The following is a 13,794-nucleotide window of genomic DNA, read 5'->3' as shown; positions in this document are numbered from 1 at the left end:
GCATTCCTAGCTCCCTTGCTCTTCAGAATATCTCACTTCAGGCCCTTCGATCCCTTAATGTTGATGCAGCCAGGTCCTGCATAATCCTTACTGTGACTCCTTGGTATTTAAATTGTTTCTTTCTGCCTGCTTGCAGGATTTTCTCTTTTATCTGATAGTTCTGGAATTTGGCACAACATACCTTGGTGTTTTCAATTTAGGATCTCTTTCTGGAATGGATTAATGTATTCTTTCAATAACTATTTTGCCCTCTGGTTCCCTGATCAGGGTAGTTTTCCATCACTAAATCCTGTAATATTAAGTCCAGACCTTTTTTTCTCTTCAGTGTTTTCAGGAAGCCCCATAATTCTTAGGTTGTCCCTTCTCAATCATTTTTCGACGTCATTGGTTTTGCTGATGAGGTATTTTACATTTTCTTCCATTTTTTTCAGTCTTTTGCTTTTATTTAACAGAATCTTGTTGTCTCATGAAGTCATTAGTTTCCACAGGTTCCATTTTTTTTTTTAGAGAAGAATTTTCTTCGTTTACCTTTTGCAACTCCTTTTCAAATTGGTCAATTCTATTTTTGAAGGAATTTTCCATTTGCCCAAGTATGGTTTTGAGAAAATTATTTTCTTTTTGTATTTGTCCAATTGTATTTTCCAAGGATTTGTTTTCTTGTTGCGAGATGTTAATTTTCTCTTGCAACATGTTAATTTTCTCTTGAGTTTCTTTTCCCAACTTTTCCAATTGATTTTTAAACTCCTTCCTGATTTCTAACAGGAAGTCTTTCTGGGCTGGAAACCAATTCATATAGAAGTACTAGATCTCTCTGGGTCAGAATCTGGTTCTTCTAAGTATTTCTCTATGGGTCCCCCTTTTCGCTGGTTTTTCTTCATTTTTCTAGTAGCTCTCAGAGGCTTTGTTCACTTGATTTAGTAATTCCAAGGGCCCGCCAGTAGGCAGTGCTGGTTGCTTTCTTTGGAGTGATTGAAGCCCTCTCCCAATCCTGGAGGGAGTGGGGGGGGGGGGGGGTGAGGAGGAAGTGAGGAGGGGCCGCAGGGTTTTTGAGTTGACCTTGAACTATGGGCTGGGCCCTGGGTGAGGAAGCCAGTCTCTGTAGTCCATCTGAGCCTGAGGGGGTGGGGGGAATACTGTTTGTTCTTGGAACAATGCTTCCTTAAAACTGGGGAGCTCAAGTCCTGCACCTAGCTGGACAATTTCCAGGCATGCAGACCCCCCCCCCCCCCCCAGCCTAAAGACTCCACTAAAGTTGGTTAAGCCTCTGTGGCTGAGGCCACTTCTCTGGCTTCTCCCAGCTGCCTCTGGTCTCCATCCCCTGTTCACCCACGGTTCCCTAAGACAGACCTTGTTGGTAGTTGTTCTTCTCCTACCTTCTTTTTTTGGGTTTTGTCTATTGAGTTTCTGTTAAGAAGTTTCTTTCATGTTATTTTTGAGAGGATACCAGGAACACCTTAATACAGTGCCCATCTTCTCTCCGTCATCTTGGCTGGAAGTTTTGTCCTTCTTTATCAAAGAAGACCAAAATGACAAAAATGACTTCACTATGTTTGAAACATTACAATGTGTCCAACTGTGGCTGATCAGACCAGTACAAGCTTAGCTTGCTCTACCACCTATGTTTGTCATGTTTCCTTCCAGCTGCTTCAATTCTGTCTTCCTTGTAGAGTGCAGCATCTTCACTGATGAGGTCACGTCATGCTATACAGTCCTGTGCCAGTGTCTCCCATGCTGTACAATCAATTTTAAAGTCCTTCAATGAGATCTTCAGGTTGTCATAGTATTGCCTCTTGTGAGCGCTTGCCCTGTTTGAGTTCTCCATAAAATGGGGGAGGGGGTTGGCTAGCATACTTCTAACATTCTAACCACATGCCCAGCCCATCACAGTTGCACTTTATTTAATAATTTTGGAATGCTAAGCACTTTAGGTAGAGAAAGGACCTTGGTGTCTGGTATTTTCTCCCTCCAGGTGATCTTGAGAATTTCCCTAAGACAATTTAAATGAAAGCAATTCAGTTTACTGATATGGTGCTGGTAGACAGTTCAGGTTTCACAGGCATATAGTAATGAGGTCAGCATGACTCTTCATTTGGTATTTATCTAATACCTCTTCTCTCCCACACTTTCTTTCGGAGCTTCTCAAATGCTCAGCTAGCTCTGGCAATACGTTTGTCCTTGGAAAGGACACTGCCAAGGTAAGTGAACTTGTCCACAGTACTCAAACCTTCTCCATTTGCTTTAATCAATGATTCTGCATATGGACGCTGTGGTCCTGGTTGATGGAGCACCAGAATTTTCTTGGTGTTAATTGTTAGACAAAATTAGCACAAGCACCAGAGAATCATCCTTATTTTGTTGCTTCTCAGCTTCAGGGATTGCACTGAGTGCACAATAATCTGTAAACAGAAGATCATACACCAACACTCCCTCCACTTTGGTCTTGGCTTCTAGTCTTTTCAAGTTGAAGAATTTAGCATCAGTATGATAGCTGACCTTGAGGCCGTGTTTATCTTCAGTAAAGGTGTTTGATAACATGGCTGAAAACATCACCCTATAAAGCATGGGAACAAGGACACATCCTTGTTTCACTCCATTGGTGAGTGGTAAATCTCGAGTACATTGTCCATTATCCAGAACCCAGGCAAGCATGTTGTCATAGAATTGATGTACAATACTGATGAACTTTTCAGGACAACCAAATTTTGACATAATTTTCCATAAGCCCTCAAACTGACAGTATCAAAGACCTTAATCAGTTCTACAAGTGTTGTATAAAGACCTCTGTTCTGTTCCTGGCATTTTGCCTGGAACTGTTGGACAGCAAACACCATATTGACTGTTCCTGGAGGCTTTCTGAAATTACACTGGCTCTCAAGGATGTGACCATCATCTGGGTGAAGGATCAACCTATTGAGATGGACTTTGGTGAGAATCTTCTCAAAAATGACTAAAAGAGAAATACCCTGTGATTGTCACAGGACAGTCTATTCTCTTTATGTTTTTAGAGATGGACAAGAGAGGCATCCTTGAATTCTTGGGGGATAACACCTTCATGCCATATAACCTGGAAAAAACCCCACCCACCCACCTTGTAGATCTCTGCTGGAATAGAAGCAGCATCAGGTGCTTTGCCACTTGAAAGGAGCCTAATGGCATTCAAAAACCTCATCTTCATTTGGAACTTCAGCTAGGGGTTGACTGACTTCAACTTGAGGTAAACAGTCAGTGGCTTCTGCATTAATTGATGATGATCTGTTAAGAACACTATGGGAGTGTTCAACCCACCTCTTTTGGACCAAGTCCCTGAGGTACACCATATGTCTTTGGCCAATAAATAGCTTTCAGGGCACCTTAAAAGCATTTTGATTTGTTACTGTCTGCATAAAACTGAAATTCATCTGTCTTCTTACTGAGCCAAGAGTCCTGCATCTCTCTAAGCTTCACTTGGACTTTACTTTGATGGAATGAAATGTTGCCTTCTTAGAAATGGATGTACTATCTTTCTGGTAAGCCCTATGGAGTTCTCATTTTTCATTTAGCAGCTTCTGTATTTCCCTATCATTTTCATCAACCAATCTTGGATTTTGGGAATGCTCTGGCCTCAATGAGCAAATGTAGTCTTGTGTACCAGATCTCTGAAACCTGCGCACTCTTTTTTTGCTCCATATTTGCCAACTGAGTGTTGGCTCTGTTTTCCCTCCAAGTTGGCAACAAACTGTTCCCCCTCAGAGAGACACTCTAATGTCTTGACATTAATTCTTCTAGTATTCCTTTTACCTTGGGAAGGTCACTTTGGTTGAATGTGAATATTTAGCTTAGAGAGGATGAGTCTGTTAGCACTCTGTACCACACATTGCCTTTGTCATTCTCACATCCTGTCTGTCTCTTCCCCTTACAATCATATAGTCTAATAGATACCAATGTTGGCTGCAAGGGTGCATCCAGGAAGTTTTATTGTATTTAGGTAAATGAAAGACAGTGTTTGTGATGAGAAGGTCATGAGATGTGCAAGTCTTCACTCCATTCCTCCCAAGAACTCCCTGTCATGTCTGGTAATCTGAGCCTACTCTAGCATTAAAATCACCCAATAGTATAAGCTTGTCCTCTTTTGGTAAATTGATGATAAGTGTCTCCAGGTATTCATAAATTTTTTAAAAATTTCATCACTTTGTCATGATGGTGGCATGTTGTTTTCAGTGTCAATCTCATTGTCATGAGCCCGATGTTCACTCTTTTGGTAGACATTCAAGAATGCTGACTAGATTAGTTTTGATTTCAAAATCTATCCCAGCTTCATGGCATTCCCCTTCATTGCAGCCACTTCAGAAAAATGTGTATCCAGTTCTGACTTTGGGTAAATTGCCCTTCCTTTGCCAGCCTTGTTTTGCTCAGGGCTGCTACTTGGATACCATATCTGCTGAGTTATGAACTATTCATCTTTCAGGTGTATTGGTCCTTGTGTTGTCTATGAGTGTGCACAAGTTCCATGCAGCAGCGGTGAGTGGAATTTTTATTGATGAATTTCTTTTAGATTTTTTTTTGTGTCCCAACCACATAATGGGCTTCCTGCCTGCTACAGTAATCAATCCAGGGTTGTGTAACCAGACAATTTTTAGGTCACCTTTTCTAGCCCCTTCCTCACAACAGAAGGTGAGCAGCATGATCCTTAGGACTGCTCAAGCATTCAGGGGACTGCTGAAACTCATTTCTGCTTTCATTGGGGAAATGACCCTATGACCTGGGCCGCCTGAGTGCCGGGATGTGACTACAGCTCCCAGTGTATCTGCACCTGCTGCTTCATCACCAGGCTGTCGCCATAGGACTTTGAGGAATGGTTATTAGTGATATGTTTTATTGCATGTGTAAACTGGATTTAAATGAGGTAGAGCTGCACAATGTCAACTGCCTCAGTCTCTCTTCCTACATCATCCTGATCCAGCATAGTAAGATAAAGTGAAGAAAGCTGGTGATGACTAGATGCAGTGGATGAGCTTGGTGTCTTCGATGTCTAACCAACCTCTAAGCATTCCAAAGCACCTGCTTCAGCTGCCTTCATGGCCATTGGAACTAATTGTTCTCTTCTGCCTATTCCACCAGTGGAAGACTTCACATGCTTGGGGTAGACACCTTGCACTGCTCACCAATGAGTTTGAGACTCCTTCAGTTACCCTCAACCAGGTTTAGTCTGCCTGCCTAAATGGTTTCCTGGAGTGGCCACTATACATGCTATAGCTTCTTGGAGCCACAGGTGAGAGGTGGCTCAGGTGGACATAAAAGGGGGAAAGCAGCCCTGAAAAGTACTCAATAACCCTCATACCAAGATATTAGTCTTCCTTGAACACACCCTACAATCTGATATAATCATTATATAATTCTCAAAAGCAGTGCATTGCTGTTCAAGATAATTTTGTATCATTACAGAAACATAGCCATTAAGGTTGAAACATACTTTTTGTTTCAGAGGATAATTATATTTGCAACCAAATTGGACAAATAGTTACTGCTTAAGCTGCCATGGATAAATTTTTAGCTCATATCCTTTGGACCAGTCCTTCAGGGAATATGTGAACCTCTAAGTGGGAAGAATGGCAAGAAGACTAATTGTGAAGCATGCTGTCACCTTCCTTACAAAAGGAGGATTAACTTGAATTCTTCCATGAGACACATATTTTCAGATATAGGAAACATACTTTTTTAAATCATGTGTTTTAGAAGGATTTTAATTTTATTTTAGGAAGCAGTGCCATATACAGATCTTTTTTTAAAAAGAAGGAATTAATGACTATTCCATAAAAGTAATGGGTCAGAACAAATCTCTTATGCTTCAGGTAAATACAAAAAAAACCAATGTTGGTATTCTGCATATGACGTCAGATGCCGCAAAAGAAAAAAGTAAGATTGAAAGTGATTACTAGGAAATTACATTGTACTTACAGGTAACATGGATCATGAAATAATTTGTATTCAAAATAAATTGAAATGATTATCTGTGTACCAAAAGTCATTGTATCTATGAAGAAAGAATTGAAAATACAAAGGGAAATGCAAAGGTTGAAAGTGGAGATATGTGAAATAGTGTGACCTGAACATGCCCATTCACCTTACTTGTGAACTAGTCACAACTGCTGGGAATTGGATCAAGTCAGAAGGCCATTGTGCATTCACTGCCTGAGCTGGCCCCCCTTTAGGAATACATTTTTTATGAGGGTCCCATGTGATTGCATGTCCTGCTCTTTGTAAATTAAATCATCCTCGGGATTTGAACTAGAAGCATTCAAATTGGTATAGTTATTTCCATGAAAGTTTGAAGACTTTTCTTTATCTAGGGCAATAAAAAATAAATACGTTTAGGTTCTACCAGTGGTGGGAATGGGATATAAATGTATATATATATGTGTGTGTGTGTGTGTGTGTGTATAGTGTATGAGTGCTTCTTTTATTATTTGTTTCTTTTAGAAGAAGGAATCAGACTTGAAATGGAGACTACTGAGAAGCTACACCTTTCTGTGAAAGAAACTCACAAGCAAAGAGTCATAAATGAGAATCCCTGCAACTTTACATGGAAAGAATTCTGTGCTACACCTGAAAAAACCCAAAAGAAAGAAAAGCCTTATGAATGTAATGAATGTGGAAAGACTTTTTCTCAGAGGTACCTTCTTATTTCACATCAGAGAATCCACACTGGAGAGAGACCTTATGAATGTAATCAGTGTGGAAAGGTTTTTACATTGAAGGGTAGTCTTACTGTACATCAGAGAATCCACACTGGAGAGAAACCTTATGAGTGTAATCAGTGTGGAAAGGTTTTTACATGGAAAGGTAGTCTTACTGCACATCAGAGAATCCATATTGGAGAGAAATCTTATGAATGTAATCAATGTGGAAAGGCTTTTACACAGAAGACCAATCTTATTAAACATCACAGCATCCACACTGGGAAAAAACCCTATGAATGTACTCACTGTGGAAAGACTTTTAGACAGAAATCCAACCTTACTGAACATCAGAGCATCCACATTGGAGAGAAACCTTATGAATGCAAACAATGTGGAAAGACATTTACTCGGAAGGCCCATTTCACTGCACATCAGAACAACCACACTGGAGAGAAACCTTATGAATGTAATCAATGTGGTAAGGTTTTTACATGGAAATTTAGTCTTACTGCACATCAGAGAAGCCACACTGGAGAGAAACCTTATGAATGTGATCAATGTGGAAAGGCTTTTACACAGAGGTACCTTCTTACTTCACATCAGAGAAGCCACACTGGAGAGAAACCTTATGAATGCAATCAATGTGAAAAGGCTTTTTCTCGAAGGTCTCGTCTTACTGAACATCAGAGTATTCACATTGGAAAGAAACCTTATGAATGCAATCATTGTGGAAAGGCTTTTACACGGAGATACCTTCTTACTGAACATCAGAGAAGCCACACTGGAGAGAAATCTTAAGAATGTAATCAATGTGGAAGACATTTTACTTGGAGGTGTTTTCCCTTACTGCATCAGAACAATGTGATAGATTGAAATTTTGGATCAAAATCACATCAATTCTGTTCAATGCATTTTTGAATTTTCTTACATAGAAAAAGCACTTCATCTAACTGTCACTTGGGACATTTTAGACTGATTGCATTCAGAGTAGGATAAAGCAATTCAAATCCAAATAGCTCTCATTCTTATTCTTACAGTTCCTTGTCATATCACCTCAATGTCCAATTTCTTGTGTATTTTGCCTTAATCTCTGGTCTGCTTGTAGAAGGTCCAGCACATCTGACTGGGAACAATTTAGTACACTCCAACCTGGTTTACATGTACAAGTCGTATCTGACCTTCAGTTTTCCCAAGAGCCATTTGCTGCCAGTTCCTCAAAGTAGAGGCTCCATTTCTTTCAGTTAGGCTGGTGCTGCAGTTTTAGCTTGACAGTCTTTCTGCTCAGGAGGAGGAGGAGGTGAATCTGAGGAGGAAGGTGGTAGAGGCCCTGGAGAGGGGGAGATCTGAGAGTTGACTAAACTGGTGGGCTGGGACCACGGTGAAATTTGAGCCCTGGGGAGGAGCTTATAGTTGGGGGTAGAGCTTGATGTTTGTCCTTCATTCTCAAAGAAGACCATGATATCAGAGGGTCATATCATGACTGCATGTGACCTGGATTTGAGTAGGGGGAGTGGGGCTTTGTGAGTCAACAGCCTTCCTTTCTTCTCTTGGGCCATCTTGGGCCAGTGGCCAGATAGGAATCAGGGCAACTGGATATGGCTTCTGGTTAAGTGACTGGCCTAAGGTCACACAGCTAAATAAATATCAAGTGTCTGAAATTGGATTTGAACTCCAGTCCTTCTGACTCAAAGATCAGTGCTTTATCCACTGTGCCACCTAACTTCCTGGGCTGGAGTTTAGGCAGAAGGAATCATCATTTCAGTGGAATAATCATTCCAAGTAAAGGAGGGTCTGACTCAGGGAGGAGAGGCAGTCCGGGTTCTTGAGTCTGGCTGTGGATGTGGTTGGAGGATCTTGGGGACTTCAGGGCTGCACAAGGTGGTGCTCCTCAGATTATGAAGAGTCTCCCAGAGGGGCTGGCTGGAAGTAGGAGCCTTCCCTGGAGTTCAAATTATTTTCCCTTCTCCTTTTGACACTAAGACCTCTCTGCCTCCTGGAAGCCAGCTCTGTGCATGTATATCCCAGGTAGGTCTGAGACAGAGACCCCAATGTTTCCTGGCTTCTGCTGGCTGTCCTTGCCATTGGGTCAGATTCTACTCATCTGACTTATGACAAGCCTTCATCAGTGAGGGTGCTGCATTCTATGAGCAAGGCAGAATTGAAGTAGCTCAAAGCAAACATGACATATGTAAGTTTAGAGTAATCTCCTTGTATTCACATGGACTATTGACCTTTGTGGTGAGCATCTGAAACTTGTATTGATCTGATCAGCCAGAGCCAGACACACTGTAACTTGTCTCAAATATGATGTTATTTTATTCTTCAATAATGAAGGACAAGAACCAACCACTCAATTCATGTGACCTAATGGGGAGAGTCCTCCAGCTCTGCCTGGAGAAGCCCTCTCTCCAGTCTACCAGCTAGAAAGCTCCTCATCCCTATCTTTTTTTTTTAAGGTTTTTTTTTTTTTTTGCAAGGCAATGGGATTAAGTGGCTTGCCCAAGGCCACATGGCTAGGCAATTATTAAGTGTCTGAGGCTGGATTTGAACTCAGGTACTCCTGACTCCAAGGCCAGTGCTCTATCCACTGTGCCACCTAGCCGCCCCGCCTCATCCCTATTTCTTTGCCAGACTCCCAGTCACTTCCCAGACTTCCTGGATCACCATCCTCAGTTGTTCCTTTGTGTCACTTTCCCAAAGTTCAGATTTTGCCTATAGGAATCAAGGAGCCTTGATTTCAACCTTCCTATCTTTGTCCCCACCTTTTGGTTAGACATTCATTTGTCCTGCCTTCAGACCCAGCTCCTTTGGTGATCAAGAGTCCTTCCTTCTCTCCTCAAGAACCCTATGTTTTTACAGTTATCAAAGTTCTTTCCTGGCTCCCTTTATCTGAACTTGTGGCTCTTCTTCCCTATCACATCCTAGTCATATGACTCTATCTTCATTTTCCAAACCTACCTCAGGGTCCCTGGAGTCCTCCTTTAGCTAGCTCCTAGTTAGACCTCAGGATCCAGTTATCCTTTCCAAGGCTCAGTGTTCACCTGAGTCCCATCTCTCGATTTAGAGTCCCTGAGCTCCCTGCCATGAACCTTTGTTAGAATGACTTGTCTCTCAGACTCTCCATCTGCTCCTCTTATCCAAATCTGCTTCCCTGCCTCAACTATTTTCAGTAGTTCAACTACCAAATCCCAGAGTGGATTTTGTCTCCCAGACTCAGACTTCCCTTTGTCATTCCCCGATAGCTCCATTCCAGAGCCTCCCCATCCTCAATCTTCCCTAGATCAAGCTGTTAGTCTGTTGTTTACAAATTGTGTGTATTAGTTTGGTAGAGGAGCAATTGGAGGGAGAGTCACTACCCACAAAAAGTCCTCCCCTCCTGAATTCAGTGTCTGGGAATTGATAATATTACATTCTCACCAGACACAGGATAGTGAGATTGATTTTATCATCCCAAGTGCAGTACAGAGAGGCATGAAACACTAAACTTTCACAGAGATAGCACATGGATGGCCAAGGCTTTTCTCCTAACAGCAGGTTTCTGGATTCCAACAGACCAAAGAAAGGCTGGAGAGCTGAGGGGAAGATATTCATATCATTTATTTTTGTAGCAATAGTGGCAGGGAGATATAGCGAGGAGAGGAATGAGTCTTCACACAAATCCACATATTCTCAAATCCGCTAGTCCTCCCACAGACCAAGGCTAAGGGAATTCACACCCAAACCCATACATGGCATTCACATCCAGTCAGATGGCTCACTATACAGTATAAAACATAAACTTCCTTTAAGTTACACGAGATGGACTTTTTTTTTGTAGGAAGAACACATGAGGCAAGATTTGGTTAGAAATAAAAGCCCAGATTTTAACCCAGGTGTAATGTGGCTGTATTCCTTTAGTCCTAGTGAGCTAGATACAAAATCCTTATTTGGGTCTGGATGTAGCTACTCATATATCCTGTTTATACTTAGGATGCTTATGTAACCCTAAAACCTAATTATTTATAGATAGGTAGATAGATAGATAGATAGATAGATAGATGGATAGATAGATGGATAGATAGATAGATAGATAGATAGATAGATGGATAGATAGATGGATAGATAGATAGATGGATAGATAGATGGCTATCTGTATGCAGTTACCCTAGACCTGTATCTCTTAGATGCCCTGCCACTAACTACTATATATCGAACAAATGGGATGACTTTTTCCCCTTTGGCTCCCTAATTTTTCTTTGTTCTGTGACTCACAGAACCTGCTGCCAGGCAAAGAATTCCTGACATAAAATTGGCATAGTGGGCAGGATGGGTCAGCTCAGGCCATTATGGAAACTGAGAGTGGAATAGGGAAATGGCCAGATATCAATATGTGGCACCTGGTGGCTACCATTTTGTTAGTCTGGGTGCCACTCCAAGATTGGGACTCTGAGTTTGGAAGCCCTATCCCTTGGAGAGGGTACTGGGGTCTCTCTCTGATAACACAGAGAAGCACTTAGGTGGCCACTGGGTCAATGGACTGGATTTTGGCAGCCCTCTGGGAGATACAGAAGAGTCCTTGGAACAAACTAGATTTGGGGAAGTGGAAAAAGATGAGCTGGGAGTGGACCAGGAAGGAAAGGAAAGCAATCCTTGCTGCAGAGTTCCAGTCCAAGTCAGTTATTTTGAGTAACTCTGATGAGGACAATGAGAGGGTAATTTATCACCCAAAAGATTAAATCCCAATATTCTTGGGCACAGGAATATGTTCCCTTGCCCCCATCTCAGATGATGGTCCATAACATCATGACCCCTCATACACAGGCTGAATTCCTGGAGCAGGGGTTTGAGTTTATGTAGAAGCTTGTAGAGCCCTTACCTAGTTGTGTAATGTGACTGGAGGATCTGGGGATGGAAGGAATCTCACTGGCAGGACAATGCACCCAAGGCTCAGACAGGCTAAGAACACAGACAGTAGTCCAAGCAATCATTCCTGGCTGGAGTGGGTTGTGGTTGTAGGCTAGGGCAGTGTGGTCCAATGCTGGTAATCTCTGACCCAGGTTAATGGCAAATTTGGGCTGAATTTCAGCAAATGTTCCAGAAGATGGCATGAAAGTGCAATTTATAATTTGCAGGCCAACAGACCAGATGAAGAAGCTTTATCCTAATAGTGAGACCTTGTCCTGATGACCACCCCATGACCCTTTTTAACTCCCTACTTACTATTCATATCTTTTATGTGAATCAGCCAATATTGGGCCTTACCCAGATGATTGCTGATCTGGGTGAGGCTAAAGTGATGAGAGGACAAGGGTATGTCCTGGGGGGGGGGGGACAGCTACTCCAAGTGCATTAGGGGGGGCAAAGGCTTGGTGGGTATCATTCACACCCATATGTAGGCAGATCTCATGGAGGCAGGAGCAGACTAGATGGGAAAAGTAACAAGCTGCTGCTAGAACTGTGGTGCCAGCTGTGCCCAGAGCATTAGTTAACCTTCCTCCAGCAAGGAGGGAAACACAAACCACACGCCCTCACTGGCAGAGGATGTCAAAGGTAATGTTAGGGCCTTGCACTTTGAGGATTTCCTGAAGAATAAAGCAGAATCTGCTGGCAGTGAGGAGGAGCTAATGTTTGGTGGCTGGGGGACTCCCCCAGTTTTGGTGACCCCTATGGGAGGGGGTCACAGGAGACTGGAGGCCTCATGTGGAATTACCTATTCACTGATCTCCCACAATTCTGTAGAAGATACTAGTTTCGGTTGAAACCAGGGCTGAATGTACTCTGCTATAGGCAACCCAGAGGAGGTTGAGGGACCCTTGGTAGAAATTGTTGGCTGTGGGGGAAAGAGCATATTGGTCAAGGCAACAAATCTTCATTTGGCTGTTGACTGGTTGCCTCTTCCCCCAAGAGTATACTGTGTATTTATCTCCTACCCTTAAGTTGTGAGGTTTATGATTACAAACCACTACTGGTAAATTTCTACTCTGCATACATGTGGTAAAGGCTGTGTTGAGGGGTCATGCCCAACACTCTCCTTTGGTGCTTCCCTCACCACGCCAAATCAGCAACACTCAGCAGTACAAGTTACTGGAGGCCCCATCAAAATACAAGCACCATACACGAGTTGGAAAAGGTGATTGTCATCCACTCTGCCACCAGTCCTTTTAACTTTCCAGTTGGCTGAGAAGGAAGCCTGATGGTTCCTGGAAAATGACAGTAGATTGCAGGGAATTGAACAAGGTTACACCTCCACTTCATTCATTAGTCCATCCAGATCTTTGGACCAATTGTCACAGTGTTTGGGAATTATATATATATATATATATATATATATATATATATATATATATATATATGATTTAGATAAATGATTTAGACTTGGCAAATGCCTTCTCTATAGACTTTGCTCTCAAGAGTCAAGACCAGTTTGCCTTCACATGGACAGGGAAGCAATGAACTGTCACTGTATTACCTCAAGGGTATATGCACAACCCTATTTTGTGTTATAACTTAATCACCAGGAATTTGGCAAATTGATGGTAATGTTTCATTGCATTGATGATGTGTTATTAACTAGTGATTCTCTTGCAGACCTCTCAAAGGCCACTCCTGCTTTAGCCCATCTAACAAAATGCAGATGAGTTGTGGCAAAGCCAAGGTCCAAGGTTATTGGTTAGGTCCTTGGCAGTTGTCTAGTTGGGTAAGACCAAAGTGATGCCAGAAACTGATTGACAAGGTGCAAGTATTCCCAGTCCCCTCAATCATAAAGAGATTGCAGGAGTTTGTGGGTTTGCTTGGGTAATGGTAGGCTTTTATGCCCCATCTGTCCCAGGTCCCATACCCTTTATACAGACTTACAAAAGAGGGCACCCCATGGGAGTGGAGGGACCAGGAACAGATGCCCTTTGAGGCTGCTAAGTGAGGCATACAACAAACCCAGCTGCTGACAACTATTGATATGTCCCAACCCTGTGAACTGGATGTACATGTCACCCATGGCTTCAATTGGGGCTTGTGGCAGAGAACAGAACACCTGTGCTGGCCCATTGAGTTCTGGTCACAGACCTGACTTGTGGCTAGGGAATACTACATATTCATTGAAAAGCAGTTGATGGTTGTATATGCTGCTCTCCCTGAAACAGAAGCGAAAACAGGTACCAAC

The 13,794-nt window shown here is 42.3% G+C and overlaps 1 protein-coding gene across 1 annotated transcript; it reads left to right on the top strand.

Moving 5' to 3' along the window:
* Nucleotides 1-1,060: 1,060 nt before the first annotated feature.
* On the top strand, nucleotides 1,061-11,939 carry LOC141504060 (uncharacterized). The gene has a single exon (XM_074208913.1). It carries the CDS (start codon nucleotides 6,381-6,383, stop codon nucleotides 7,452-7,454), a length of 1,074 nt encoding a protein of 357 aa, XP_074065014.1. The 5' UTR covers nucleotides 1,061-6,380; the 3' UTR covers nucleotides 7,455-11,939.
* The last annotated feature ends 1,855 nt before the right edge of the window (nucleotides 11,940-13,794 follow it).

Source organism: Macrotis lagotis, unplaced genomic scaffold, assembly GCF_037893015.1.
Source record: "Macrotis lagotis isolate mMagLag1 unplaced genomic scaffold, bilby.v1.9.chrom.fasta BILBYCTG047, whole genome shotgun sequence".
Taxonomy (NCBI): domain Eukaryota; kingdom Metazoa; phylum Chordata; class Mammalia; order Peramelemorphia; family Peramelidae; genus Macrotis; species Macrotis lagotis.
Note: the sequence above shows the minus strand (reverse complement) of the source record. Positions and strands in the feature narration are given on the sequence as shown.

Bases quoted from the DNA above. Each gene is read 5' to 3' on its own strand.
- LOC141504060 (XM_074208913.1), top strand. From the start codon at position 6,381: ATGTATATATATATGTGTGTGTGTGTGTGTGTGTGTATAGTGTATGAG.